At 51.8% G+C, this 26,098-nt stretch overlaps 1 protein-coding gene and 1 long non-coding RNA gene across 4 annotated transcripts in view; one reads left to right on the top strand and one right to left on the bottom strand.

Annotated features, from left to right (window-relative positions):
- Positions 1 to 1,389: 1,389 nt before the first annotated feature.
- LOC125752568 (uncharacterized) lies at positions 1,390 to 4,561 on the bottom strand. Its single transcript, XR_007402433.1, has 2 exons — positions 4,024 to 4,561; positions 1,390 to 2,195 (listed from the first exon to the last, which is right to left on the bottom strand). It is a non-coding gene; the product is annotated as an uncharacterized LOC125752568 (long non-coding RNA).
- A 2,059-nt stretch (positions 4,562 to 6,620) lies between these two features.
- The window catches only part of SPOCK3 (SPARC (osteonectin), cwcv and kazal like domains proteoglycan 3), a 404,341-nt gene continuing 384,863 nt past the window's right edge, over positions 6,621 to 26,098 (top strand). For all 3 annotated transcript variants that reach the window (XM_035699199.1, XM_035699198.2, XM_035699196.2), the window contains exon 1: positions 6,621 to 6,800. In XM_035699199.1, the coding sequence (XP_035555092.1) occupies positions 6,740 to 6,800 (61 nt within the window). In that variant the 5' untranslated portion in view covers positions 6,621 to 6,739. The remainder of the gene's footprint in view (positions 6,801 to 26,098) is intronic.

The raw sequence follows: 26,098 nt of genomic DNA, 5'->3' as shown, positions 1-26,098 counted from the left end.
ACCCGGTAATGTGATAGCTGCATCACAAGGCAGCTCTATTTTTAACTTTTTGAGCAACCTGCCTACTGCTTTCCATAGTAGGTGCACCAGTTTGCACTCCCACCAACAGCACACACACGAGTGTTCCTTCTCCACATCCTCACCACACCTGTTGTTTTTTGTGTTGTTGAGTTTAGCCATCCTGACAGGTGTGAGGTGATAGCTCCCTGTAGTTCCAATTTGCATTTTTTCTGATAATAAGTGACGATGAGCATCTTTTTATGTTTCCTTTGGCTATCTGAATGTCTTCTGTGGAAAAATGTCTGTTCATGTCTTCTCCCATTTTTTTAACTGGATATTTATTTTTGGGGTATTGAGTTTTATAAGTTCTTCTTTATATATGCTGGATACTGACCCTTTATGGAATATGTCATTTGCACCCATTTTCAAGTGCATTGCATAGCATTTGCAGAGTAATCAATAAGTATTTTAAGGCAAATAGCGAGAGAATAGCTTTTAAACTTTAAGAGAGGAAAAACTTACATTACGTGTAACTTGTTTCATGTTGTTGTTTAACTTTCCGTTGAATGCGTCCTCCACTATCAGCAATCCTGTAGAGTACAGGATGTTAGACTCATATGTACGTGCAGTAATCATAACATTCTCTCTTTTTTATTATTTATTTATTTTTTTTCCTTCTCTCTTTTTTAATAATACAACTGCTTCTCACGGAGAGAACTCCCCATTTATCCAAGAGGACAGAACTAAGTGTCAAAGGGTCGCAATATCACTTGGGATACTTTTTATCCTCTGAAGATTGGTAACCAGTGATAATTTAACAGAGAACCATAGTGAAGCCTGTTTTGCGCTAGTCAGCTAAAACTAAATAAACAAAAATTCCCAAAGATAAACATAAAAGCTTCTTTGTAGACCTTGATTTAGAAACTCTAACTATAGTCAATGGTCTATCAGACCAAATAACATCTAACTCAAGATACTTTCTTAAAGGTTAGTATATTAATCTGCAGGTGAAACTAATTTTAAAAAGCATGTCTGTATTAATCTCAAGGGCAGAGGTTTTTTTTTTTTAAGATTTTATTTATTTATTCACAAGAGACACAGGCAGAGCTGGAGAAGCAGGCTCCCTGCAGGGATCCAGATGCGGGACCTGAGACAAAGGGAGATGCTCAACCACCCAGGGGCCCCAGGGGGGTGTTTTTAAGTCTTTTTGACTTGCAGATTTTAAAATTTCATGAGTCTAGCATAAGAATATGTGTATTTCTGTACAGATATGTAGACTTTATCATTTAAATATTATTGTACCTTTTATTTTAAACATTTTTGAGGCATTACCTTGTGCCCCTCAACCCAATGTATATTTTCCCTTAAAAAATAGTCAAGAAATGTATATTAGAATAAAGTAAAAGCAAACTTTAATTGCCTTATTGGACACTTTCCAGTATCATCTACTTAGTAATCAATTAATTTAATCAGATTCACCCTCTGGTTTAAATGTTGAAAAAGGCTTTTTTAAGAATTACAGTAATTGAACTGATTGATGTGCTTCCCATATTTGTTACAGCTTTTAAGTCTGTTTATCTACCAAATGTCTTCGATTAACTTAAATCATAAGAGGCTCTGTTTATCAAATCAGATAGCTGAAATCTTTTGTTTCCTTAGTGGGGTTGGTCTCTGAAAACAAAAAACAATTCTAGCAATTCCATTCTAGTTTTTTTTTTTTTTAATGTCTACTTTTGATGCCCCGAATGCAAATCTTAGTAATTACTGCTACTTTCTATTAAATCAACCACAGATGAAGTAGAAGACTTGTAAGGTTTCGGTAAATAAAATTCCAAAATGAGGACACAGAATGCTCCTTCCTGACATGTTTTTATGATGATGTTGGCAGGTCTTTAATTCCCTTCTGAATTTTTAATACCCAGAGTAGAGTTTTGCTTCTTCTTCTTTTTTTTCTTTTTTTTCTTTTTTATGTGCTGAGTTCAAGCTTATAGCTCATGAGCTCCAGTTCTCGGACGTGGCTTAAGGCACCACTGTAGACGGGCGACTTTTACAGACCATGTTCTGTTCCCCGCACCTTAGGATGAAGTATCTCAGACGTGGCCAAATTGTGCCTCTAGGATGACTCTTCTTTCATGTGACCACAGCTCCTGGTGACTTCAGACACTCTCCATCTCGCCTTCTCTCCCACCAGCTGGCTGTAAGGAAGGGCAAGCAACATCCGTTTCACAGGCGCGAGGAGGGGGGCAGGTGTGGTTAGTTTTCTGCCAGCCCAGCAGGTGCTCGGGCTGCTGGGTCCAGGGCTGCCGCTGCCACCGCGGGTCTGGGTGGACACGGCCATCTGGGCGGGGGCCAAGCGCTCCGCAGCGAGGTGCAGGCCCCTCCGGCGAAGCTCAGCTCGCTCCCTGACCTCAGCATCCCTGTCTCTGGCTGCCGCGAGGGGAGTCCTCCCTCTTACCGAGGTGAAGGTACAAGCGGGGGAGGAAAGATGGGGGGCAGCGGGGCGAAGAACACGAAGACCCACACCGAGAAGGCTCCACGGAGAGCGAAAGGCAACTTGGAAGCATCGTCTCCCCTGAGGACTTCCTAGGCCCTCAGGAATCCTCCGTGGGGACCGGCTGTGGGATCCCCAGCAAGCTGGGACGAATAAAGGGGGTCACGTCTGCAAAGGGCCTGGGGCCGGACGGTGCGAAGACTTGGGCTAGTCTATGCAGCCTCAGGAGACGTAGGGATAATAGCCTTGGGAGAGTAGCTGCGACCGCAAGGGAACTCACTAAAGACACCTGAAGTGTGTGTGTGTGTGTGTGTGTGTGTGTGTGTGTGTGCGCGCGCGCGTGAGACTAAAGACCTGGAGTTCCATGAAGTCTCTCCGGATCCCAGTCTCACAGGGAGTGATAAGTGGACCCCTTGTCACCACATGCTCCATATTTATTCTTCTAGAACTATGCTAGACCTAAAAATGAGGGTAAGAAAAGCAAGAGGAAAAAAAACAGATTTGATATAAAAATAATCTCTACTGAACTATCCTGCACATATTTGGTAATAGATGTTGGTTGAGTAACTTCATGCCTCGCACAGGAAGACTTGAAAGGTCAAGGAGACAAATCCAGGGCTAGGGTTCCAGCTCGGCGCGGCCCCCACCCCGGCTTCCGAGGGCGCGGGGCAGGGGTCCTGGGGTGCCCGCCACGGAAGGACACACAGGGCTGGGGATCTGCGGACCCCTGTCCTGCTGGGAGTTTCAATTTTATACAGAAGGATCCAGAACACAGAGCAAGCTCTACCTGCTTCTTGGTGGTGCCGGTGTCTTACTCTGCTCACCCCGAGCAGCCCTGCGGCCCCCCGGCTTTCCCAGTGCCCCAGGGAAGTGCCCCGGAAAGCTGGGAGGCGGCCGGGAGTCAGGGTGCTGGGGACCCAGTCGGCTGGCCTGGTTCCTGCCCCCCCCCCGGGCCTGGCCGGCCAGTCCACCTCCACTGGGGCGCTCCCTGCGACCAAGGGGCTACCTCAAGCGTGGGTTGCCTCAGGGTCATTGACGCTTTGGAAGCAGCTCCTCGAAGCCCCAGGCCCTGGGTCAGGGGGGCTGGAAGGAGGCTTCCCGACTCCCCGGCAGGGCAGGCCGCTCCTGGACTCGGGCTCTCACTGCCAAGGGCCTGCAAGCTCGGCCCCACCGGGCCCGGCCTGGGCAGGCGGTAGAGGCCGGGGAGCCGGGCCCGGGCTGCAGGTGCCCCCCACAGCTGCACCCCCAGCTCCCCGTGACTCCCCACTGTGGGACCGCAGGTGGCGGCGAGCCTGCTGCCCTGGGACGGCCTCTTCTCCCGGGGTAAGGGATAAGCACAGGCGGGGCAAGCCGGAGCCACCCGGTGCCCTGGCACAGCTGCTGCCCGGCCGGGGTGCGGGCCCGGGCGTCGGGACATCGCTCCACAGCCACGAGCGGACGGGGGACAAGCCGCCTCCTTTCACGCAGGGGTTCACAGAGGTTCAAAAGGTCGTTTGGGAAGCCCGCAGGGTCAGCCTGCGTCCCACACCTACCCACTTCTGTCGTGCGTCCTAATCTCATCTGAGGCGGGATTTCTGTGCTTTTTCCATTAGATTTAGGTCACCCCGGCATGAGGTGTTAGGTGTGTGAGGTGCTCTGGTCCAATCACTTGCTCTGGTGCAAAACACTTTGCATCTGCAGGTAGAGAGGTGAGGCCAGGGATGCAGGGGTCGCAGGCCGGGAGCAGGAGGGGGGGCGGGTGCAGCTGTCACGCTGTCTGTCCCAGGTAAGACTCAGGATATTCTGAAGCACCGGCCTCGCCGGCTGTGACGAGGTTGAAACCAACAGACCCGGGGAATGAGCGCCCAGCAGCGTCCCTAAAGCCACCTGCCGCGACTTTCCAGCAACGGGGCGCCCGTGAGCCGCACCTGCAGCTCTTCTCCCCTCCCCCTCGTGGCAGCCGAACCGGGGCCTTCCAGGGAAATAGCTTTTCTTTTTTTTTCTTTCATCGAGTTCACGAATCCCGCAAATACACATTCGCTTGAGATCCTGCACTCCCCGAAGGCGGACCGCGCCCTCCGTCCTGCCCGGGCCTCGCCACCGCGGCTGGGGCTGCGCGCACGGGGGGCGGGGGGGGGGCGGGGGGTGCACCTGCGGCGCTGGGCTGCCGGGGCCTCGCGGGCCGCACCTTCCGCACGTGCCAGTTGGGCCAAAGCAGCGGGAACCGAGGGCGGCGACGCCCCAGGCCTCGGCAGGTGCCCCGCGCTCCGGCCGGTCTGCGGGGTCGCGCCCACGCCCGCCCTCCCGCCTCCCGCCTCCCCCGCTGAGCCCCAGGCGGCCGCGTGCTGGGCGGCGGCGGGGCGCGGGGCTGGGGGGCCGGGGTGGCGGGTGCGGACCGGGGTCCCGGCGGGGGGCGGGGGGGGCAGGTGCCGGGGGCAGGTGCGAGGGGCGGCAGGTGCGGGGCGCAGGTGCGGGGGCGCAGGTGCGGGGGGTCAGGTGCGGGGGCGGCAGGTGTGGACGGGGTCCCGGCGGGGAGCTCGGGGGCAGGTGCCGGGGGCAAGTGCGAGGGGCGGCAGGTGCGGGGCGCAGGTGCGGGGGCGCAGGTGCGGGGGGTCAGGTGCGGGGGCGGCAGGTGTGGACGGGGTCCCGGCGGGGAGCTCGGGGGTAGGTGCCGGGGGCAGGTGCGAGGCGCAGGTGCGGGGGCGCAGGTGCGGGGGGTCAGGTGCGGGGGTGGCAGGTGTGGACGGGGTCCCGGCGGGGAGCTCGGGGGCAGGTGCCGGGGGCAGGTGCGAGGGGCGGCAGGTGCGGGGCGCAGGTGCGGGGGCGCAGGTGCGGGGGGTCAGGTGCGGGGGCGGCAGGTGTGGACGGGGTCCCGGCGGCGAGCTCGGGGGCAGGTGCCGGGGGCAGGTGCGAGGGGCGGCAGGTGCGGGGCGCAGGTGCGGGGGCGCAGGTGCGGGGGGTCAGGTGCGGGGGTGGCAGGTGTGGACGGGGTCCCGGCGGGGAGCTCGGGGGCAGGTGCCGGGGGCAGGTGCGAGGGGCGGCAGGTGCAAGGCACAGGTGCGGGGGCGCAGGTGCGGGGGTCAGGTGCGGGGGTGGCAGGTGTGGACGGGGTCCCGGCGGGGTGCTCGAGGGCAGGTGCCGGGGAGCAGGGGCGAGGGGCGGCAGGTGCGGGGCACAGGTGCGGGGGCGCAGGTGCGGGGGGCGGCAGGTGCGGGGGGCGGCAGGCGCGGGGCGCAGGTGCGGGGCGCAGGTGCGGGGGCGCAGGTGCGAGGGGCGGCAGGTGCGGGGGCGCAGGTGCGGGGGCGGCAGGTGCGGACCGGGCCGGGTGTCCAGGCTGGGCCCGCCGTCGAGGCCGCGCCCCAGGGCTCGGCGCGCCTCGGCGGGTCCGGCTGGCTCAGCCCACGAGGTCCGCGGGCTCCGGCGCGAAGTTCGCGTGTGGCTCCCGGGGCAGGTCCGGGGCAGGTCCGAGCGCGCAGCTGCGGGGCGCGGGCCGGGTCGCGGGGCGGGCGGCGTCCGGGGGGGGGGCTGCGGCCACGACGGTCCTGCGCCACCGCCACCGCCACCGCCACCGCCGGCGCCACCGCCGCAGCCGCAGCCGCGCCCGCCGCCGCCCGAGTCCACAGCAGCTCGCGGCCGGGGCCGGAGGGAAGGTGGGTGCGCGGGGGGCGGGGAGGGGGGAGGGGGGAGGGGGGAGGGGAGGAGGGCGGGGAGCGGGGAGCGGGGAGCGGGGAGCGGGGAGCGCGCGGGAGCCGGAGAGCGCTCCAGACGGCGGCGCGAGCGGCTGCTCGGGAGGCGGCGGCGCGGGCTGCGCGGGCGGCGGGCGCGGGAGCGGGAGCGGGCGCGGGCGCGGGAGGCGGAGGCCGCCGCAAGGTGAGGCGCGGGGAGGCAGCGTCGCTCGCTCGGGCCGCCGCGGCCGGGCCTCCCTCCTCCGCGCGCCGCCTGTGCTCCCGGGGCCGCGGGGCCGCGCGCGTGCGAGCGGGGGGAGGGGAGGGGGCGCGGGTCGGTGCACCCCGCCTGCACCCCGCCTGCACCCCGCCTGCACCCTGCACCCCGCGCCCCGCGCCCCGCGCCCCGCGCCCTGACCCCGCCGGCACCCCCGCCCCCGGCCCCGCCTGACGCTGCCCCGCCCGGCCCGTGTCTCCTCCCGCAGATGCTCAAGGTGGCGGCCGTGCTGTGGGTCTGCGCCGCCGCCTGGTGCGCTCGGGCCGCGGCGGCGGGGGCTGCGGCCGGGGGGCGGCCGGACGGCGGCAATTTCCTGGACGATCAACAATGGCTCACCACGGTCTCCCAGTACGACCGCGAGGGCGGACAGTGGAACAGATTCCGAGACGTAAGTGCGCGCAGCCCCTCCCCGGACAGCAGGGCGCGCTCGCCCCCCGGGGCCGCCGCGGCGCTCGCGCGGGGCTGGGGGAGCGGGGACCTGCGGGGACCTGGGGGAGCGGGGACCTGCGGGGACAGGGGGTCCCTGGGACCTGGGGGGGAGCGGAGACCTGGGGGGGTGAGCGGGGACCTGCGGCTACCTGGGAGGACCTGGGGGGGAGCGGAGACCTGGGGGGCGCGGGGACCTGCGGGGACATGGGGGTCCCTGGGACCTGGGGGGGAACGGAGACCTGGGGGGGTAAGCGGGGACCTGCGGGGACCTGGGAGGGAGCGGAGACCTGGGGGGCGCGGGGACCTGCGGGGACCTGGGGCGCACCGGGGACCTGGGATGCACGGGGACCTGGAGGGGGGGAGCAGGGACCTGCGGGGACCTGGGGGGCGCGGGGCTCCGGGGCTGGGGAAGTTGCGGTTCCGCCGACCCCGCCAGGCTAGCGCCCGGGGAAGGCTCGGGGGGCCGCCCCAGTGGAGGGGTCGGCCGCTGTCCCGCACCCCGGTACCCCACCTGCCCTGTCCCCCACCTGCCCTGACCCTACACCCTCCGTCCCCCACCTGCCCCCGTCCCCCATCCCTTGTCCCCGCACAGACCCATCTCCTACCTGTCCCCGCACCTCCGTCCCCCACCTGTCCCCGCCCCCGGCCCGCAGGGGTCGCACGCGGAGCGCCGGCTGCGCCCGCAACTTCCGAGCGGTCTGAGCAGGTGCGCGGGCCGGAGCTGGGGCTGCAGCAACTCGGCTCCATCCCGTTGCCGACCGCCCCGAAGGAGTTTGAGGGGCGCTGGGAAGGGGCCCGGGCGGGAGGCGGCGGCACCGCGCACCGAGCCGCGGCCGCAGCTGGAGCGCAGACGGCGTCGCCCGCGGGTCGGCGAGCGGAGCGGGGCGCGGGGGCGCGAACCTGCGGGCCGGGCCGGTCCTCTCCCCCCCCTCCCCGCCCCGCCGGCCGCTGAGAGCCACGGGCCGCCTGCCAGCCCAGGCCGCGGGTGTCACGGGGCGGGAAGGGGGGATCCCGCGGCGGGTGACCGCCCCCCACCGTCCTGCGGACCCCGACGGCGGCGCGGAGATGCGCGGACCCGGGCGGGGCGGGCGGTGCACCTGCTGGGCCCCTGGGGATGGAGCGCGTGCACCTGCTGGGCCCCCCGGGAGCGGGGCGCGTGCACCTGCTGGGCCCCTGGGGATGGGGCGTGTGCACCTGCTGGGCCCCTGGGGATGGAGCGCGTGCACCTGCTGGGCCCCCGGGGAGCGGGGCGCGTGCACCTGCTGGGCCCCTGAGAGCGGGGCGTGTGCACCTGCTGGGCCCCTGGGGATGGAGCGCGTGCACCTGCTGGGCCCCCGGGGAGCGGAGCGTGTGCACCTGCTGGGCCCCTGGGGATGGGACACGTGCACCTGCTAGGCCCCCGGGGAGCGGGGCGCGTGCACCTGCTGGGCCCCTGGGAGCGGGCAGCGTGCACCTGCTGGGCCACCGGGGGGCAGGGCGCGTGTGGTGCACCTGCTCGGCCCCCCGGGGGGGGATGGGGCGGGTGCACCTGCTGGGCCTCTTGGGGCGGGGAGCGTGCGGTGCACCTGCTGGGCCCCCGCGGGGCGTCCAGCTCCCCAGCTCCAGGTGGGTCGGGCCCTGGGGCGGGGATCCCCCCCCCCCCGGGGTGCACCGAAGAGCGCAGGGGTTCCTGGAGGAGGCTCCTGCTGCTAGAGGTGGGGCTGCCCTCCTGCCGCCGGAGGGGCTAAGGCCCGGCTCCGGCTCCTGAGGCCTCGCGAACGCGGTGCTGTGGCTCCGTGACATCCCTTACGCCCCGGCTCTATTTGACTTTGTGCTAATATTGAGTACAAAGTTGAACTCAAAAAACCCATGTAAAAAAATCCTAGCCACCAAGCAAATGAGGTATTCCTAAACCTGGGGAAGAATTTCTGCTTATCACATCACTTGGAAAAAAAAAAAAAAAATTGAAGATTCTATCGTTGTTTGAATCATGCCTCATAAAATGCCGTCTTATTTCTTAATGGCTGCTTGAAAATTTTTGAAATAAAAAGCTTTCTTCTCTAAAATATATTTTAAATCTTCAATATCTTAATGTTCTCTTACTTTATTCAAATTACGTTTTTGAATTATTAACAGCGGCCAGTCATACTTGGGCAGTTTGTAAATATGTTTGCTTTAAACTGCGGAAGCAAGCTGGGTTGCCTGAAAGAATGAAATATTCCAGGAATCATTTAGGCAGCTTCTATAGACACGGAGCAGGGCATTTCACTGCCATAGTACTTTCAGTTATTCTTACTTGATGTCTGGGGGGGTGGGGGGGAATCCATTAAAAGTATATGTTAAATAAAGGATCTACCGATTTTTTATTTTATTTATTTTTTATTTTTTATTTTTTTCCGAAATTTTTTTTAGCAGATATGTTTTGAAGCACATGAAATAATGAAAATACAATAATTACCTATTTAAAAAGTATATCAGGTTGTAGCCTTGCCACTTTAGTAAGATAATTATGTTTTTGTGACAATAACTTCTGGAGGGCATGGAGAAGTGTTTTCTTCCCCCTTTTAACCACCTGTTGCTCATTTAGCATAAGATGTCTGCGGATGCGAGACTCCCCCACTCAGAATGCATAATCCGGATGCGCATTTAGACCATCCACCGCCCTGCTAATGTACAGATTGTTTTTCCCTTTTTGGGGGATCATTGGCTTCATAACTTTGTTTTTCCTGTGTCTTTTAAGATACTGTTAATTTTTCTCATTTTCATCTGGAAGCCCGTGGTTGTGAGGCGTTGCTTGAAATACGTTTGTGCTGCGTGACTCTACCTTTAAACGTTCTGCATCAGCATTGATATCTTAGGTGATAGATTTGCATAGTTCATGTGAAGGCAAAGAAACAAGGAAATCAGCCTCTTCTTTTAGAAACAATTTAACCAAAGTACTTGTTTAGTTTTCTCTCATAAAGAATATAATTTTATTTACAAAAAGAAAAAAAAAAAGCTTTGGAATGCCTACGCAATAACCAAGATTAGAATTAACCTTTACCTTTCTTCTTGTGACTATTTTACACAATCAACATTATTTTACAAGTGATTTCTTAGTGAACCTTTGAACTGTATCGTCTTTTGAATTATATTTGGAAGCTATTTCGAGTGATATTTGAAAATGCAATCCATCATTATGTTTTAATTGAATGATTTTTAAGATAAATGCAGTGTTTATATTATGTGCAATATAAATATATGACTATGTTATTATATAATACAGTTTTAGAAACTTGGAGCATGGATAGGAAGGATTATGTGAGAATAGATGAACATAGGAAGCCCTGCTGCTGAAGAATCATTTTCTCAATTTCCTCAATGTAAATCGCAGAGAAATAATTAAACCACAGTCAAGCTTAACACAGAGGAAACTTCAAATAATTTTGACCACTTTATACTAGGAGTGCTCTTTGAGTAAAGTTTTGTTGACCTTTAAAGTATACAGAACGTCATTATATAGACAGAAAGCTTATCCTTTTGAAAGTCATTAACATATTTGTCAGTATAAAAACTCCTGTGGATATTCTGACCCCTATGTTTTAAGAAAAAGTTAAATTTAAAGGTATAGAGAAGTCAACTCATTTAAAAATAAGTGTAGCAGATAGACCTAGAATGTTATGTTCAGGGTATAATTGTGTGATTTTAAAATAAAGCCAAAAATAAATAAATAAAATAGAATAAAGGCAACAAACAAAAAACTTCCACCAACAGGCTATATCTAGTAGATAGGCTGGTTACATGACATTTACTCTTTTTTTAGCTTAAGTGAGTAGTGGTAAAATCAGGCACACAAGATTCCCCAGTGGAGCAATTGTGGGAATAGTACCTTTACCCGGAACAGGTGTGGGGAATTCCTTCAGCATGTGTAAACATACACACGCCTATTAGGAGAATTGAAAATCGAGATCATTACAAGAAAACAAAAATCATTAGCTTCTGAATCAAATGGTCTATATAGTTCACATTTCAAATATTTGTGTTTTATAAATCAATTAAATCATATCCTTAATCATGTGAAAATGAGCAAGGAATTTAGAAGCCAATGAGTTAATTGATGAGTGACGTCATACCTTTATCAATCTTAAATATTATGGCTTCACTAAAGTCCATGTTGTAATTAAGAATGACAAAAAAAATAAAGATAGTATATGGTGGAAGCAATATAATAAACGTAAGCGGCAATGATGGCCTTGCTGATTTCAGATACCTCACAAAATGAGAACCGTACCCCTGCATTGACATGCAAATACTTCTGATTACATTTATTTTTCCGATAAAAATTCCCGGGGCGGGGGGAGTAGGTGGGAGGAGGCATGAGCAGGTGCAGCACAGAGGATTTTTAGGGCAGTGACAATACTCTGTATGATGGGTGATACGTATCATTATACGTTTGTCCAAACCCATAGAAAGCACGTCGTCCAGGGAGACGTCAGGTGAGGAAAGCAGGTCAGAGAATAGGCGGGGACCTGCTGATGCCTGGAAAGGGACTGTCCCCTAGAAGGGGTGTCGCCTTATCAGCCCCCAGGGGGATGGAGCACAGGGTTATAGCTCTCAGGTGAACTGTAGACCGAGTGTGGATGTAGATTCATCCATCGTGAGGAACGAGCACCGGGGGGTGGGGTGGGGGCTTGGAACTGGGGAGGTTGCGCTTCTGTGGTGGCCTGAGCTGTGTGGGAAAGCTCTCAATTTTTCTGTGAACCCAAACCCCTCTAAAAAACAAGTCTTAAAATCATAACCACAACCCCAGCCTCTTCCCAAACAGACACATGAAAATCTGGGGCTCGTTTTGAACATTGTTTCAAGAACTGGTTGCCATTCTTCTTGCTAAACCCACAATCAGCTTGTTTCTGCTCATTCCTCACATAGTTTTTACAGCCCTTTGGGTATCTTGAGAGCAATGATAAAGTCTTACAATGCGACTTTATTTATTTTTAAATTATTTTATTTTTTTATTATTGCTTTTTTTTTTTTTTTTTTTTTTTTTTTTTTTTTTTTACAATGTGACTTTAAAAGGAATCAACCTTAAGCTAAAGGACATGTAAAGGATCGGGAGCACGTAAAATACAGGTTTAAGTGTCTCAGAGGCATTTACATTACAAGTTGACTTTTTAAAATGCCTGATTTGGATATTTGGGATAATAAGATAACCTTTCTTAACTTTTTTTTTTTTTCTTTTTATTTCCTTTTCACATCTGAGTTGAGGATTCATCCTAGTGGAGCCTATGGCTTATTTGAGGGGCGGGAGGCACTTAGTGGCTACAACGAGTAAAGCCCCCCGGAGTCTTATCAGCTTTTTCTGCTATCAGTCAGCCAATGAACAGTGGGTTCCTAGGCCTACTCCGAGTAAAGCATGTCATTGCTTTGAAAGGCGTTAAAATGGGATCCCCGGGGGGCTCAGCGGTTGAGCACCTGCCTTCGGCTCAGGCCGCGATCCTGGAGTCCTGGGATCGAGTCCTGAGTCGGGCTCCCGGCACGGAGCCTGCTTCTCCCTCCTCCGCCTCTCTCTCTCTCTCTCTCTCTCTGTGTGTGTCTATCATAAATAAATAAATAAATCTTAAAAAAATTGAAAAAAAAAATAAATGGTGTTAAAATTCAAGCAGAATCTTTAAAGAACACTCTTGCGGTACTTAGAGTTATAATGCGCCCAGTTCTGTTTCCTGACCGTCCAGATACCCTTAGCGTGAGGGCCTGTCCTTTGTGGTGCCTTTTCTCAAAATTAATTTTCCTAATTGAGATATCCTTGATGAAATCGTAGATATTTAAGTTGTGCGACGTGACGCTTTCATATCCATGCGTATTGTGAAGTGGTTACCTTCGGAGCGTGTGTTAATAGGAGGAAGGGAAAACCCCACCACTTGACTTTTCGGCAATACGTGGCAAAAATAAAGGGTCATTAGAAATCGGAGAAACTGGAGAGTTAAATAAGCGCCATTCTCTTCGTTCAGGAACCCTTCATCAAGAATAAAAATCTAATTCTGATTTTTAAAATAGTGAACTTGTAGTGTTTCGCACATTCTCAACTGTGGTCGCCGCCGTTACCTGTATTTTGTTGAGTTGAGCGCGTGGGCTTGCCCTTGACCGTTCTTCCCGCAAGTCTTTTCTCTCTTTTGATCTTTCTCATTCTCCTTTGGTGTTTCGATGACTACGGGACGCTCTGTGTAGGAATCCAGGGAAGCGTATAGGGCATATCTGGTGCACGGGTTTGCAGTGAGGCCCGGTACAGACCGTAGCAGACACTAGTTTTCTATATTCAGCTATTGTTCAAACCGGTTATGTCATTCGAACAGTCATCAGGGGAGGCAGTGGCTGTAAGGGAAGCGCTGGGCCCCCTGCGGCGTCCTGCCCCGTCCCTGGCACCCGGTCCCAGGTGGGCAGGGGGCGCGGTGCAGCCTGGATCTAAGATTGGTTTCATCCAGGGAGACGTCAGGTGAGGAAGGCAGGTCAGAGAATAGGCGGGGACCTGCTGATTTCTGGAAAGGGACTGTCCCCTAGAAGGGGTGTCGCCTTATCAGACCCCAGCTGGATGGAGCACAGGATTCCGGCCATGTGCTTGGGTTCGTTCCAGCAGAGAGTCATTGTAGGGTCGTAGCGACCCTCTGAGGTCTCTGGCTCTGGCTCTGGTAGGGAGCTGCTGGGGAGTGCAGCCTCCTAGAAGGGGGAGTGCATCCCGGTGGAAGGAGGGCTTCGTCCCAATGGAAGGGGGGCTGCATCCCGGTGCACTTGCAGGCACGGAAAGCCGCAAGTGGCGGGGCGGGGGGGTGCGTCTTCAAGGTATGTGACCCATCATGGTTTTGGGATCTTCTTAGATTCTCTTCTCCTGGTGAAGTTCCCTGCATTTCAGAGGTTGCCAGCACCGTCTCCTTGGCTGTTTCACGTGTGCTCACTACGTACCTTTCTGGTTCTTACGGGAAGTCGGCTGACTTGGGGTCACATGCCTGAGCTTTGCGCCCGATACACCAACAGAACATCGTGCATCGATCGCCACGAGGTGCCCACTTTCCCACTCGTACGATGACCGCGGTGGGACGGCTCTCAGCTCTCAGGATCCTGACTCAGGGTAACACGTATGTCCTTGTGCGACTTCAGTTTTCAAGATCTGTGCTAGAATTACTATATTTTATGTATTAATTTTCTAATTAAGTCTGATCTGTGAACCTTCTCCACACACCACTCAACCCCTATAAGCTCTTGGAGTATTTATGTGCATTTCTCCATGTAGGAAAACCCTTTCCTTTTTTTTTTTTTTTATATTTATTCTTTCTACCTCTCCTAGTTTACAGATTCTGCTCCTCACTAAGCTCAGGACTCTGCAGTTACGGATGATCGACTTTCCCCTGGAAAATCCTACAGCCCCGGGGGGGGGTTGCTGGGTGGTACAGTTGGTTAAGGGTCTGACTCTGGGTTTCGGATCGGATCCTGAGCTGTGAGGTGGAGCCCGCTTGGGGTTCTTTCCCTCCCTCCACCGCTCCTGCTCCCGCTCACTCTCTCTCGGTCGCTCTCATAAATAAATACATCGTAAAAACATAAATCCTAGAGTCCAGCTAGCATTGGCATAGGGACAGGCTCAGCGTCAGCATTAGAGAAATGTTCAATGAATAAAGGAGCATTGTGTCAAGCGTGCATTGCCATTCGGACAGCCCTTCAGAAAAGGCAGTTAGCGCCGCGTTGCTGCCTGCTGACCGTTTCCGTTTCTGACCTCTGCCCAGTTCTGTAATGCCAATGAAAATTTAATTCCATCTGAAATATAAGGTTTCAAGCCCAGAACTGGTGTGGTCCATACGTTCCAGAATGCAGTAACGTGGGGATGCTGCGCCCCCGCTGCACGTTCGCGTGCAGGGTGGTGACCGTAAGTCCAGGTGCTTAGGTGCATCGTGGCTCTCCCTCGGCCCACCCGGCCCAGGCTTTTCCTGCAGTTCCTCTCTGACCCTATAAAATTTTGCTCTGAAGTCTTTAAATACTTTCTGCCACCTACTGTGTGATGTTAAACACCCCTGTCTCCCCGCCTTTCAACTACTCCATTGAACGGTTGGGTGGCGAGTCCGGATCTTTTGGAGATAATCCAGATTCATCGCTGACTTTGCCAGTGCATGTGTTGCGGGACAGGGGCGCAGAACAAACACGCCTGAGCTAATAGAGAATTTTATTTCCTGGGCGTGGGATGGGATGGGTGAAGAGAGCTTGGCGAAGCGAGCCGGCCGGGGCTGCAGTTTTAGGGCCGCTCTCGGTGTTTTCTGTCCCATGTTGCTGGTCCCCGTCCAGCATGAAGGAGCCAAGAGCCCGGGGCAGACGGTTTGCCCTCCAAGTTCCCTGCAGGGGTCACGCGTGCCTCCCGTGTGTGTCACGGACGTGTGCTCCGTGCCATGGCCGCAGCGGCCGACAGCGAGCGGGACGGACATCACCTCTGATGGAAAAGGAGTAGCAGTCGAGGAGAGGAGGCAAGGCCTGGTGCCGCCAGGACACTGCCAGTGACCTCTGTCCCTTTCATGCATCTCCACGTCTCTGGGGATCATTGCCTGTGCCCATAAGGAGTTTTCGCCCATTTCTGTTGTTTGCTTTGCTTCTGTCTTGCTCGCTCCCCACTTTCAGACGTTCCCTCTGCCTCTAGTCCGAGAAGAACAGGCGCATCAGTATCCAGGGGTCCTGGTGTGGGAGCCCACAGGGGGCTGGCCGCCGAGACCCAAGAGGACATGCCGAGGTCACACACAACACGAGCATCCACATGGGTTTCTAAGGAAAGCCGTCCTCATCTGGTGACCCGTCCTGTTCCTAGGGAAGTCATTGAGCATTATCTTACCTTCTGCGAGACCTTTTTTTTAAATTTTTTATTTATTTATTTATTTATTTATTTATTTATTTATTTATTTATTGCAGATCTTTGGTCATGGTTCCAGGTAGGTAAAGTGATTGGTGGGAAAGAATTAGAATTAACTTGTTGTTCCCCTTAGTTGTAAGACAGGCTCCTCTCTATACCAGGTTGTATTGCCTCTAATGCAGGGAAAAACTAAAAAAGGGGGAAGAATGATTAAGGCACAATTCCTTTTCTTGGGATACTGGAGATGACGCTGCTGCTGGATCCATGCAGCTTAGTCCTGGAAGCGAAGGAAATAATCTTCTTAACATTTGTATATTGGGGGCGGAGGGAGGGGGAGTTGCAAGATGATGTGCAAAGTAAGATTTTTCCGGAAGCCTCCATAGGAGCTTCATGCCTTTGAGTTTGTTTCTTGACGTCGTGGACGGCCGAGCTCCTTGCCTGGATCCTAAGCCGAGATAGTAAATTGCACTATTTTGTTGGGTTTCTTTTACTTTTTAAGAGTTCCTTGAATCCTTCCTCATACTTGCAAAATGAAAACTTTAGTTTTTATTTTTCTTTCATATATATATATGTATATATATATTTATTTATCTATTCGTAGCTCGATTATTTTACAAGCAATTAGGTGATTTTTGCTTAATCTTTTGCTGACACTTAGAATGTCTTATAATTGGTAACATAGCATACAAATACACAAGGTAGAGAGGTAAAGATTCTTCATAAAACCACTTTGCCTTTTGTCTTATTTTATTTTTTATTAATTTATTTTTCCCGTTTTGCCTTTAAGTCGTAGAAGTTCTTCCGAAGGATGATGCTTGCCTCCACATTCTTCCATAGGAGATCACCTGACTCTCGGTATCCTACTTGCAAGCTGCTGACTTTATCCAAGAAATAACGTAATAAAATTGGCTCCCACTTCTGAGCATTTACAGCTGATTTGTCTACTTAGAATCTAGGGATTAGGGCCCAATATACATTTTTATTTCTTCCTTTGGAAATGGCACCATGATACTTCATTGGCCCGTTTAATAGTTTTAAAAGTAATCACACATTAAAAAAAAAATATTTAGAATTTGAGTGAGGTAGATTCCTTTTTTAGGTGGCATTTGTGTGCTTTGAGTATTTTTAGCCAATGTCATCGTTTTTATTGTAAAACAGGGATAATTAAATACATCCGATATTACGTTTTCGTGACTGTTTCATTAGAAACGTTGATTTTAAAGTCACGCTATTTAAATATGCAACTCTTTAGAGGTAGAGGTAGTTTCAGAGGCAGAGTTCAGTGATTCCTCAGTTGCACGTAACACCGGGTGCTCAGTCCATCAGGTGCCCTCCTTGAGGCCCGGCACCCAGTGACCCCATCCTCCCCCACCCCTCCAGCAACCCTCAGTCTGTTTCCTATGATTAGGAATCTATTATGTTTGCCCCCCCCTCTGATTTTGTCTGTATTTTCCCCTCCCTTCCCCTCTGATCCCCTGTTTTGTTTCTTTAATCCCACACATGAGTGAGGTCATACGATCATTGTCTTGCTCTGATGGACTGACTTCACTCCGCACTATACCCTCTGCTTCACTGCACCATAATGCTTCCTGGTCCATAATGCAGTTCTGGGAGGTCTGCTCCGCCAGGTGCTTTATTATTCCATTTAGAATGATCTTTAAGAAGTATCTTATTTTTAATTGTAGTAAAAAAAAGACGTAATGCCCCATTTACCATATCCATTTCAAGTACATAATCCACTAGTGCTGAATGTATCCACACTGTGCGTCACCACTATCCAGAACGTTTTCATCTTGCAAAACTGCAGCTCTACGTATTACACAGCAACTCCCCAATCTCCCCCCTCCCAGCCTCCGGCAATCGCCCTTTTATCTTCTGTTGTCTATTAATTTGACGGCTTTGGGTATCTTCTGTGAGTGGAATCGTGTGGTTTTGTCTTTTGGTGGCTGGTTTATTTCACTGAGCGTAACGCCTGCAGGGTTCATCCACGTTATTGCAAATGGCAGGATTTTCTTTCTTTTAATCGCTGAGCAGATAATGTTTCTTGTGTGTGCAGACCACGTTGATCCATCCCTTCATCTACCGACGGGCACGTGGATGCCTTCCACGCATCAGCTACTGCGAGAAACGCTGCTGTGAGCGTGGGCGTGCAAATCTCTCTCCAAGATCTTACCTTCAATTTTTTTTGATATATACTCAGAATTGGGATTGCTGGGTCATGTGGTAATTCTCTCTTACATTGTTTTTTAAGAACTGCCCACTTTTCAATGGAAGTTTTTTTTTTTTTTTTAGTATAACCTTTCAATAGTCGGCATTATTAATCTCCTTTTATAAATGGGATTATTTAGTTTCAATAAACCTAATCTGCCAAGATTAGTGAGATTTCGAACCTACTTTCTCTAGCTCTAAATATCATGTTCGTGTTTGTTCTTATTTACCAACATTTGGGCACTTGGAATGAGTTGTTACCAATAACTAAAATTGTTTCTCTTGCTTTTGAAATGTTATATTTGGTTTTTCTTTAATGGTGACAATAGCTATATTTTCATCTCTGCTAAACCAATAAATTGGTAAAGATCTGGAGTTTTTATCACAACCATTGAGGGAGCCTCTCTTATACAAAATGATGGTGATTTCACTATGATCTGATAATTGTATCGTGAAGCTACAGTTGAGGACTTCTAGTAGCCCGCCTTTCATGAGTTTTAGAGGAAGTCCTATTAGTGAACAAAAAGCACAGTATTGTTCAAAGAGTAGTATTTATCCCTACAGGCGTACTACCTATGGCAGTTGCACACGATTGGCATTTTTATTAGTGATTCTTTTGATGTCACAATGAAATTCTGAATATCTTGGGTAGGCAGGAGTGGCTGTTAAAAAGACTATTAATTTAAAAAAAAGGCTATTAATTGTGCTTACAATAGGTGTTATTTGGTTCACGAGTACAACTCATTTGAGAACTGTCAGGCCTCATTGTGCCCGACTTCCGCCCCTTACAGTTGTAGATAGATTTTCAAAGTAGATGAATGTGGATAAGGAAAAGGAATTATTTCTTACAATTAAATACTGGGAGTTCACGCACTATTATCACATATAAACAAGTGTCATCAGTGTCCACTGGGCGCTGAGGGAACCTACCGGTTTCCGTCCATAGCAGGTCACTCATTTTTCTATGTGTTCCATGTTGAGTATAATTCTGTGGACTTAAAAAGAAATGAAACTTCCTCAGAACACAAGGTAGGTTATCGTGTTTCTAGCTTTTAGAACAATTTTGTTGTTTACATACATTCCGGAAATTTTTCCATCAAGAACTTCATTGAAGTCATTGAGTGTGAACTATTTCACTGAAAGTAGGTTCTCCGTTTTTAGAGTTTTGCAAGCAAAATTAAGTAGCTGCCAGACTGAAGAAAACATGGAGTGAACAAGATTCGGTGATTTCTGTGTTTTGCATCGATTAAAGTCAAGTAATAATGAACTTATTTGATGCTAGCTTTTATACTAAGTATGTGAAATAAGTGGTTCTATGGAACAGTCTGATAGAAATCAAAATACATTTATATGGTCAATTTTCGAACACGTTGAGTGTTCCAGATAATTCTGTAGGATTTTATTTTTATTTTATTTTATTTTATTTTATTTTATTTTATTTATTTATTTTATTTTATTTTATTTTATTTTATTTTATTTTATTTTATTTTATTGGTTTTTTTTAGGATTTTTTTTTTAAAATTCTTAGCATAAGGAAAGGCCCATTTATTTAGCAGGATTGAAAGAGGGAGTGGGACTAAAAATGCAACAACTTAATCTAATTGTGTCTCCAAATATAAAAAAAAAAAAAAAAGCATCACAGGGCTTTATCTTCCTAAATTGGCAAAAATGCTTACTAGCTGGAGCTCCTAAATATAGTAGTTTGATCGTCCCTTCGTCACGACACTCTTACTTTTCTATCATCAGGCTACTTTGGGACTTTCAAAATATTTACACAGGGCACTCTGGATGCTAATTGCTTGGGCACGTGCTGTAGCATCTGCTGTAGAACCGGGTTTAGGATATCAGGGGAGTATTTCTAGGCCTTCTGCGGCCTACGGTGCAGTCTGAGGTTATAGGCAACCTCCCGGTCTTCCAGGAACTGAGGTGCCCTTGGCACATCCCATACTCTGTGCACACTCCCTCGGGGCCGTCAGATTCATCTCACGTGAGCATTCCTTGAGGCAGGACTCGTCTAGGACGTTGGTCAACGGACGGTAGGCAGCGCCGTCGAAGCAAATTTTCTTTTGAGTGAAATATAATTTCTTGGGATTGAGACGCTGCACGGTTTATGGCTTTAAAGAACCGTTGTACTTCCCGAAACTTTGTGACTTAAGGCACAAGAAGTGCCTGTTGGGAAGCCGTGAAATTTGGAAGGAACCTTAGGCCAATGACAGCGACTGGCACATGTCAGTATCACCCCCCCCCCCCCGCAGACTCTCGTGGATGAACACACCGACTCTACCGACTAATGTCATTGCCATTTAAAGTTAGTTTCAGAACTGAAAGGTGGTTTTTTTTTTGTTTGTTTTTTCTTTTTTCTTTCCCACATTTCCCCGGGTCAATTTTTCTTTGTTTTTTAAACACGGGAACATCGCCAATGGGAAATAACATGTTTAGTTCTAGTAGCAAGTGCGCAGTAGAGATGGGGGGAAGTAAGTGCTGCACATTGTTTTGGGGGAATAAGAAGTATTTGCAAAAGAATTCGATGTTGAGCGTATGCCGTGTGCCACGTGTCAACATCCTGGAGACCACGGCGTGTGTCGGCCAGTGACGGAGGTCGGGGAGTCTCCTTTCAGACCTGCTGTGCTTCATGGCCGCGGGCCACCTGCTGCCGCCCCCGGGGATGGTGCCCTGGCCGGCCGCGCTGCGAGGGCGCCCCAGGAGGTGTGCACCCTGCGGCCCCGGACCAGGGTCAGGGTCCTGGTGAGACCTCGAACCTCATCCAAGGCCCGGTCACTGGCCGCGGGCGCCTCGGGGATGCGGGCGGCGCCTGCGTGTCCTTGGGTGACCTTCAGGTTCCTCCCCGCTGCCCCTCGGGAATGGGGCTTTGTGCACAGCCCTGCAAGCAGTGGGGCTTTTAAGGCCAGAGGCTCTGAGGTATGATCAAACGTCTTTGTTCTTAATTCTTCTACTTGAATAAGCAATTCGACTTTTGCTTTTTTTGCCGTAGAACTAGGTTGTGAGGTTCCTGATTTGCATTTGTGGTTGAGAAAAACAAACCCCCCGTTTATTGTGTTTTGTGAATTCAACTTTTTTTTTTTAATATTATTTACTTGAGTGAAACTATACATTTCAGTAACTTCCTGTCACCTGGCGTGATAAGAATTCCAGTTTGAGTCTTACCGTGACATAGCGATATTGGTATCACATAAAATCATCCAATATCTATAAACAGCTAAGATTGATTTTTAAAATGAACATACGTTATAGGTTCATTACTAAGCTTCTGTCTTAAATATATAGATATTGGCTAAATCACACAGAAAGCAAAATAAGCGATGTAAAGTACGTATGGTGATGGGATTACGCATGTCATAAGAATTCAAAGTAGCATATCCTCCAAATTCTTGTACTTTAATATATTTTTATAGCGAATATTCAATATGTTACATATATTATAACATATTATGATTTTAACTGAAATAATAACTTTGTAGATAAAGACTGCTAGTTAAGGAGATTCAGATTCTCCTTAACAAACTTTGGAGTAATGGGATATTTGGAATAAGGCGATAATTACAATAGGGCAGTCTATGTGTGTATTTAGTGTGGCCTACAAGTTTATTTCTCTGCTCTGACCTTTTTTGTGGCATTTTAAGTCTCCCTGTAATATTGCCGTTCGATGGTAGCGCTTACTTCTGCAGCCTCCTCCTGAAGCCAGTCCCCGGGCACAGCCCCGGATGACCCGGAGTGAAGGGACCCAGAACGGAGGGCAGCGGACCCTTGCCCTGAAGGCCTGTGAGCGCGACATCAGGCCTGCAAGACTCGCTCCGCAGTGATGACTTAGCACCCACCCGAGTCACGCAGGAGACGCATTTCCAGGGACCCTGCGACTGTCCTCACCTGCGGCTCTGCCGAGAGGCTCTGTTTTCAGTGAGTGGCCCAGTCAGTCGGGCGACCGCCTTGGGCTGGGACCCCGGGGCCCTGGGATGGAGCCGTCGGCCGGCACCCTGCCCGGGGGTGCCTTCTCTGCGGTGCCTCCCGAGTCTGCAGACACGCTCTGGGGTGCTCCGCTCCGGCCCACGTCCCTAACCCCTTCGGCCTGGCCCACGTCCCTAACCCCCTCGGCCTGGCCCACGTCCCTAACCCCCTCGGCCCTGACCCACGTCCCTAACCCCCTCGGCCCCAGCCCACATCCCTAACCCCATTGGCCCGGCCCACGTCCCTAACCCCCTCGGCCCCAGCCCACGTCCCTAACCCCATTGGCCCGGCCCACGTCCCTAACCCCCTCGGCCTGGCCCACGTCCCTAACCCCATTGGCCCGGCCCACGTCCCTAACCCCCTCGGCCCCAGCCCACGTCCCTAACCCCATTGGCCCGGCCCACGTCCCTAACCCCCTCGGCCTGGCCCACACCACTAATTCACTCGTCCCTGGCTCACATCATCGTCTGTCATGTAGGCTAGACTTGTTCAGGGCCTTCCTGTTTTCGAGCTTCCCCCGAGTGATAGCTCTGATGGTTTGCGGCTGTGCTCAACAACTCGCCTTGGTGGGTGCCTGCGTTCCAGAGGAGGACCGCGCGTCGCGGTGACCGTAAACGCCCTGCGCGGGGAATGACCGTGTGTGGTGTGAGCCGTGGGAGCCCCACGCGGTGGGGCCCTGCGTACCCGTGTCGTCATCTCACAGGGAGGGGGGCCTGGGCCTGTTGGTTATCCTAAGCTCTTTGAACACCTCGAAGCACACTCGGAGGAAGGCTGTTCGTCAGGGGTCTAAGGGCAGAGACGTGGTTCCGCTCGGCGCCCCCGGCTGTGCTCGGGACGAGCGGTCACTGCAGAGCCCGGTGTGCTGTCCTGCGGCATTGGGATGACAGGTCCCATGGGGGGTGGCCGTGCCCACCTGGCAGTTCGGCCTGGGGGGCCCTCGAGGGGGCGGACCCAGGTCTCCAGGCCCTGGACGGTGCCGGCCTGATCGGCCAGCCCCCTGTCACCCAGTCTCAAAGCCAGGAGCCCGCGGGCCTCCTCGCAGCATATTTGTTTCCCTGCTGCTTTCTGGGTCCCGCGCTGTCCCCGCTGGTGGAACCCAGTCGCCCCTGGTCCTGCGTCACTACCTGCCCCTCGTGGGCCCCGTGAACCTGCCCTGGCATGAGAGCCCGCTGTGGCCGCCCGGAGAGGCAGGGGGCCCGTGGGGACAGCCTGCGACCTCGAGGGCTGTGCCTGGGGCCCAGCGCTGCGGCCGGGACCCTCCTGGAACCAGGGTCCGGGCCGTGGACGGAGGTCCGCTGGCTCCCTCCAGGCCAGCCGCGGGGCTTTAACAAAGAAATCAAAACCCAGATGCTATCATGAACATTTTATCTTATTTTTCCCCCACAGTTATTTATTTATTTATTTATTTATTTATTTATTTATTTATCTATTTATTTATCTATTTATTTATCTACTTATTTATTTTTATTTTATTTATTTATTTATTTATTTATTTATTTATTTATTTTTTATTTTTTAGCATGCCACTTACAGATCTTGTGTTCGTTCCACATGGTCTTTCCTAAATACCCCGTTTGTGTATTTGAGCTCTAATTTATTTTAAAAGAACAGGGTTGATTTTCACCGCCAGGTTTGAGCACTAGTTTTCAAAAAAAGGAAGAAAAAGCATATCAGCAGGGGTCGCCGCGCCACACGCGACGCCTCTTTGCTCTTGGTGCATCCGGCTCCTGGTCTGCATCACCAGGAAAGTGTCACCTGGAGGCTCTGGATTTTTGCCGTGAGTTGTCCCAGAAGTCAGCCAGCTCGCGGCAAGGCTCCAGAGCGAGGAAAAGGATGTCCCCACCTGCTGTCGAAACTCAAACTGCCTAAAAATGAGACTCCCAGGGAAACATTGGTAACTGCCCTTAAGACTCCAGTGATTCATCCGTTCACCGTGTGTGCTCTTGTATCGAAGGGAACCGTATGCAGATTGATTTTCTCTGGAAGAGCATCTACTGAAAGGAAACTTAACCTGATTTTATAATAAAAATAGTGTTAAGGACAATCATTTGGAAAACTCCTATTAAAAAGATACAAATGCTCTGAAATACATTATAGATCCTGATGTGTTTTTTTTTTCATTTTATGAATTAAGAACATGAATATTTTCATTACCTCAAATGAAATCTAAATTACGTTTTTTCACATAAATTCATCTTTTTTTTTTTTTTTTTTTCACTTGTGATCTTAAAATGTTAGTGTATGAGTTCACTTTGGGAGAATCTAAAATACCAATAAAAGATCTGTAACCTGTAACATAAAGTGACTTAAGAAAAATAAAGATGATAGCTATGGTTCATAGATATTTTATGTCTCAAACTATGCGAAAACAGTAATGACAACAAATACGAGACAAAAAACCGAGAATTATAATCACTGTGTTTTGAATGGTTTTACTGGTATGCTTTGCTATTTTCTTAAAATAGTCTCTAAATTTACATCTTGGACGATACCCCTGAACCAACTATCATGGAAACAGTATGTGTACCCTTAAAATTGAAAACCAAAATGAGGCTTTTGGACTCAATTTTTTTTTTTTTTTTGGACACAATTTGAAGTCAAGTCGTGCTCTAATTGCTGGAATATTCCCATCACATCCTTCAGCGTCGAAGTATAGACTCACGGTGTTCTGTTATTGTGATAAAAATTCAAAGTGTCTGCATCCTGCAGCCTGTGGCCGTGCGGCCGAGGAAGCGTGCCCGTGACAGAGTCCCCTCGAAGCCCAGGATTCCGTCCCGGCTGTTTATTGCTTATTAACATGATGGTATTTTATATTCAATACGCTTTTGTACGATTTTTAAAGATTTAAGCACTAAACGCTTTGTTTCTGATGGTTTCAGGATCTGAGGTTTGTAACCCGAGCGGGTTGAATTTGAGAATCTTGCAACCAGACTGTTTGGAGCTGCAGTCGTGCCGGTTCCCACCTTGGGGGGCTTCCTGCTGAAGATGGGGGATGGGGGTGGGGGTGGTGGTAATGACCCCGATGTGGGCAGGAGCTCCGTGCCCCTGAACCCCAGCCGTCTGACTGGCCCGTTTCCCCCAGTGACTTCAGTGAGGCTTTGAAGAAAAGGGAGGGGGAGACCTTTCTAGGGATGCCTCAGTGCGCTCGCGAGTACCTGGTCAAGGGAATCTCAACAGCACTCGAGGCTCTCAGGGCTCCCCCGGGATGGATGGGCTCCCCGGGGATGGGCTCCCGGGATGGATGGGCTCCTGGGATGGATGGGCTCCCCCGGGGATGGGCTCCCCCAAGATTGGCTCCCTCAGGATGGGCTACCCCGGGATGGATGGGCTCCCCTGGGATGGGCTCCCTCAGGATGGATGGGCTCCCCCCAGGATGGATGGGCTCCCCGGGGATGGATGGGCTCTCCGGGGATGGGCTCCTGGGATGAGCTCCCCCTGGGATGGGCTCCCGGGATGGATGGGCTCCCCTGGGATGGGTGCCCCCTGGATGGGCTCCCCTGGGATGGATGGGCTCCCCTTGGATCCCCCAGATTGGCTCCTTCAGGATGGGCTCCCCCGGGATGGATGGGCTCCCTTGGGATGGGCTCCTCCGGGATGGATGGGCGCCCTTGGGATGGATGGGCTCCCCCCGGGATGGATGGGCTCCCCTGGGATGGATGGGCTCCCCTGGGATCCCCCAGATTGGCTCCCTCAGGATGGGCTCCCCTGGGATGGATAGGCTCCCTTGGGATGGGCTCCCCTGGGATGGATGGGCTCCCCCAGGATGGATGGGCTCCCCTGGGATGGGTTCCCCCAAGATTGGCTCCCTCAGGATGGGCTCCCCCCGGGATGAGCTCCCTCAGGATGGATGGGCTTTCCCCAGGATGGGCTCCCCCGGGATGGGCTCCATTGGGATGGATGGGCTCTCCCCGGGATGGATGGGCTCCCCATGGGATGGATGGGCTCCCCTGGGATACGCTCCTCCAAGATGGGCTCCCTCGGGATGGGCTCCCCCAGGATGGGCTCCCCATGCCAGAACAGTGGGTAGAATGTACGTTCTAAGGTCAGGGGTGAAGGCGAGGGAGCCGGGCTATCCTGGCCCAGCTCGGGGTCCGGCGGTGGGCACGTCCTTGCCATGACCTCCCCCCACAGATGGACACTGAAACTGATCATGGGGGAAGGAGATTTCTAGTCTCCTCATTGCGTTTCAGTGAATGGTTCTGGCAATGGTATTTATGTCTCAAGCTAGAACTCCAGTTTCTTATTTGGCATTA

This window comes from Canis lupus, chromosome 15, assembly GCF_003254725.2.
Source record: "Canis lupus dingo isolate Sandy chromosome 15, ASM325472v2, whole genome shotgun sequence".
Taxonomy (NCBI): Eukaryota; Metazoa; Chordata; class Mammalia; order Carnivora; family Canidae; genus Canis; species Canis lupus.
Note: the sequence above shows the minus strand (reverse complement) of the source record. Positions and strands in the feature narration are given on the sequence as shown.